Source organism: Lipotes vexillifer, unplaced genomic scaffold (assembly GCF_000442215.2).
Source record: "Lipotes vexillifer unplaced genomic scaffold, Lipotes_vexillifer_v1.1 scaffold182, whole genome shotgun sequence".
Lineage (NCBI taxonomy): Eukaryota > Metazoa > Chordata > Mammalia > Artiodactyla > Lipotidae > Lipotes > Lipotes vexillifer.
Genome location: NW_006798798.1, coordinates 3908316 through 3911172, shown reverse-complemented (window position 1 = coordinate 3911172; position 2857 = coordinate 3908316). Strand labels below are relative to the sequence as shown.

The 2857-nt window shown below is 66.4% G+C and overlaps 2 protein-coding genes across 2 annotated transcripts in view; both read right to left on the bottom strand.

The window, feature by feature from the left end:
• Positions 1-341, bottom strand: part of LOC103075985 (low-density lipoprotein receptor-related protein 3-like) — a 2224-nt gene extending 1883 nt beyond the window's left edge. The window contains exon 1 of the mRNA XM_007471091.1: positions 217-341. Coding sequence (XP_007471153.1) covers positions 217-341 — 125 coding nt within the window. The remainder of the gene's footprint in view (positions 1-216) is intronic.
• Positions 342-1312: 971 nt separating this feature from the next.
• The window catches only part of LOC103083391 (low-density lipoprotein receptor-related protein 3), a 9930-nt gene continuing 8385 nt past the window's right edge, over positions 1313-2857 (bottom strand). The window contains exons 5-7 of the mRNA XM_007470947.1: positions 2487-2840; positions 2136-2268; positions 1313-1897 (exon numbers count right to left, since the gene is read on the bottom strand). Coding sequence (XP_007471009.1) covers positions 1313-1897; positions 2136-2268; positions 2487-2840 — 1072 coding nt within the window. The remainder of the gene's footprint in view (positions 1898-2135; positions 2269-2486; positions 2841-2857) is intronic.

The following is a 2857-nucleotide window of genomic DNA, read 5'->3' as shown; positions in this document are numbered from 1 at the left end:
AAAAAAAAAAAAAAAAAAAAAAAAATTTTTTTTCCTGGGGAAAAAAAGAGATCCGACTCTTAGAGGGCTGTGGTAAGGAGCCCTGAAGATGTGGGACTGGGTCCCCTGTCAGCGCTACCCTGCTAGCTTTTCCTGGAAAGGTCTACGAATAAAACAGGGCTGGTGGTGTACCTGTCTCAGGTGAGTCCCTGGTGGGCACCTCCCGGTGGTGGGCACCCCTCGGTGGGGGGCACGCGTGGAGCTGGCTGGAGAAGGGGGCCCGGCCGGCCCAGGAGGAGGCCCTTGGCATTCGGGGGCTCTGCCGCTTCAGCCAGGCACTCCCACTCCGGGGCTGGCACCATGGGGTCCGGAGCCGCCCCTGCCCCAAAGGGACATGGAGAATTGGGAAGCCGCTGGGTGTGCCCCTCCCCCAGGCCATTCAACACCCGCTGGAGGCTCAGTCACCAAGGAGAGCCCGGGATTCCCACTGGAACTGCCTTTCTTCCCATAAATCCCCACGGAGTGAGTGTCAGGACTTCAAAGCCCACGGCCTGGCCCTGGTTTACAGGTGGGAAAACTGAGGCTTTGAGACAGGACAGGATGGATTTGCCTGCTGGCAACTGGTGCCTCAGCCTCCGCCCCCTGAGAAAGCATCAAGTAACATCTTCCGGGGGCCTCAGGACCTGCAAGAGACCCCATGGGCTTTCTCTACCCTGTGCCCACTTTCCCAGCCCCGCAGTACTGCCTGGGAGATTGACCCCTCAGCCAGAGGGCAAAGGGCATCAACCTGGCCAGGCCCGCGCTGACCCCACAAGCATGAGGTTGGGGGCAGAAGCCTCCTAGCCCAGCTCCTCCGGGGCCTGCTGCGAGGACGAAGGAGGGTTCAGTGCCACCAGAGCGCCCACCATGGACTAGGTCTGATGTACCCATGTCCCTGTTCAGTCCAGGGACAGCTCTGGTGCCCCACTGGATGCATAAAGGGAGAAGCCACGGGAAACATTCCAGGGAGCCCTGCCCTGGCCCTCCCGCTTCTCTGGAAAAGGATTCCCAGAATAGAGTCAGGGGAGGTAGGCATGGGCCCCAAGGTATCTTGTGTACCCTGGGGCCCTGCAGAGGGCGGGCTCATCACTCCACCCTCGCCCCACATTCAACCCCCCACAGTGCCCTGCCCACCACGCCCAGCAGGGGGGCCAGGGCGCTGATGCAGGAAGCTGGCTGTGCTTCTGGGTGGGCCTCTCCGTAAGAAAGAAGGACACGGGAGGCAGGGTAGAAACGACTGTGTATTCCCTGGTTACAAAGCGGGGCTGTGGCGGTCATCAGCGTGTCTGGCGGGTCAGCAGACCAGCAGGGCCTCGTCGTCACTGGCCTCCAACGTTGGGGAGCAGGGTGGCGGGGGGCTCCTGCAGACACCCAGTGGCTCTGGTGGGTGGGGGCCTAGGGTGCTGCCGGCAGTGGGGGCCGGGGCGTGAGGGCCCTGGGCCGAGCAGGCCTCCCGAGGCATGTCCACAGGGGCTGGGTTGTCCACCAGAGGGTCCCTGCCAGCCTTTCTGTCCTTGTGCACTGGCCTGGCCTCTGGGTCCCGCAGGCCCGAGGGGGGCGGCACAGAAGGCCCCACCTCCGGTGCGTGGCTAGGGGCGCCGGGGGGCCCCTCCCCGGCTGCCCCTGGGCTGCCTGTGTCTGTTAGGGGTGCCGGGGGGTCTAGGCCAGCCCCGGGTGCCGGCTGGAGAAGCCCATCGCCCAGCACCGTCTGTGAGGTGCGCGCAGCCGTCAGCAGCGGGATCTGTCCGCGCGGTGCCCGCGGCCGGTGAAAGAGCCGGTTCCAGAGGCGGCCGAGGCGGCGGCGGGAGGGCCCGCGGCGGGAGGCGTGCCGGCGCATCTGTCGCCGCATGGCCGTGCGAAGGTTCTGTAGCACCGAGGCCTGGAGGGTGGGGCGGCGGCTGAGGGGGCAGAGGTCAGCACGACCCCCGAGGGCCCAGAGACCAGCTTGTCCCCTCCCCGGCCATGGCCTGCTATGTCACCCTGTCCAGGCCTCATCTCCCACCTCCCTCGACCCCTGGAGCAGCCTGGCTGCACGCTGTCCGACCTGGCCCCTCGGCCTCCCTGTCTTGGGTGTTTTCCGGGGTCTGGCTGGTGGGGTCTCACGCCCTCTGGCTCACCTGTGACGCACTGTAGACGGGAAAGTCCTCCACAGGTGGAATGAGGCCCTGTGCAATGAGCTGCCCATAGGACGGGGGTGCCTCTCGCCGCACAAACTCAGCCTCCAGGCGTGTCATCTGGGTCTCAAAGGCCCTGAAAGCAAGGGCAGAAGGGCAGCATGGTGGGGCTGTGGGGACCCCCCACTTCCCGCCTCCCACGGGGGCTCCGCGGCAGGACGTGGGACCCCGTCCTTCCAGCCGGACCTCCCGGGGTGCCCAGACCCGAGAAGCCCCGTGTGGCTGTACGAACAGGTAGCCCAGGGCCTCGCTCCAGAGACGGCAGGAGAGCGAGGCCCTGGCCCCGCCGCCCACCTGTACTCCTGCGTGCGCAGGGCGTAGAGCTGGAAGGCGCAGCCCAGGGCAATGACGAGTAGCAGGCCGCAGACCAGGCTGCCGATGAGCGCGGCGGTGATGACCTTGCGGGGCACGGCCGCCAGGCAGCCATGCTCGTCGCTGCCGTCCTGGCAGTCCTCCTGGCCGTCACAGCGCCACGTCTCGAAGATGCACAGGTTGGTGCCACAGTGGAAGGTGCCCGGCTGGCAGGAGAAGCAGCTCTTCTCGTCAGCGCCGTCGGGGCAGCTTTTCTGATTGTTGCAGCGGTCGGCGGGTGTGTAACAGAGGCCGCTGCCCGCCTCACAGGGGTACTGGCCAGGGGGGCAGGCGGGGGGGGCCCGCTCGGCCCT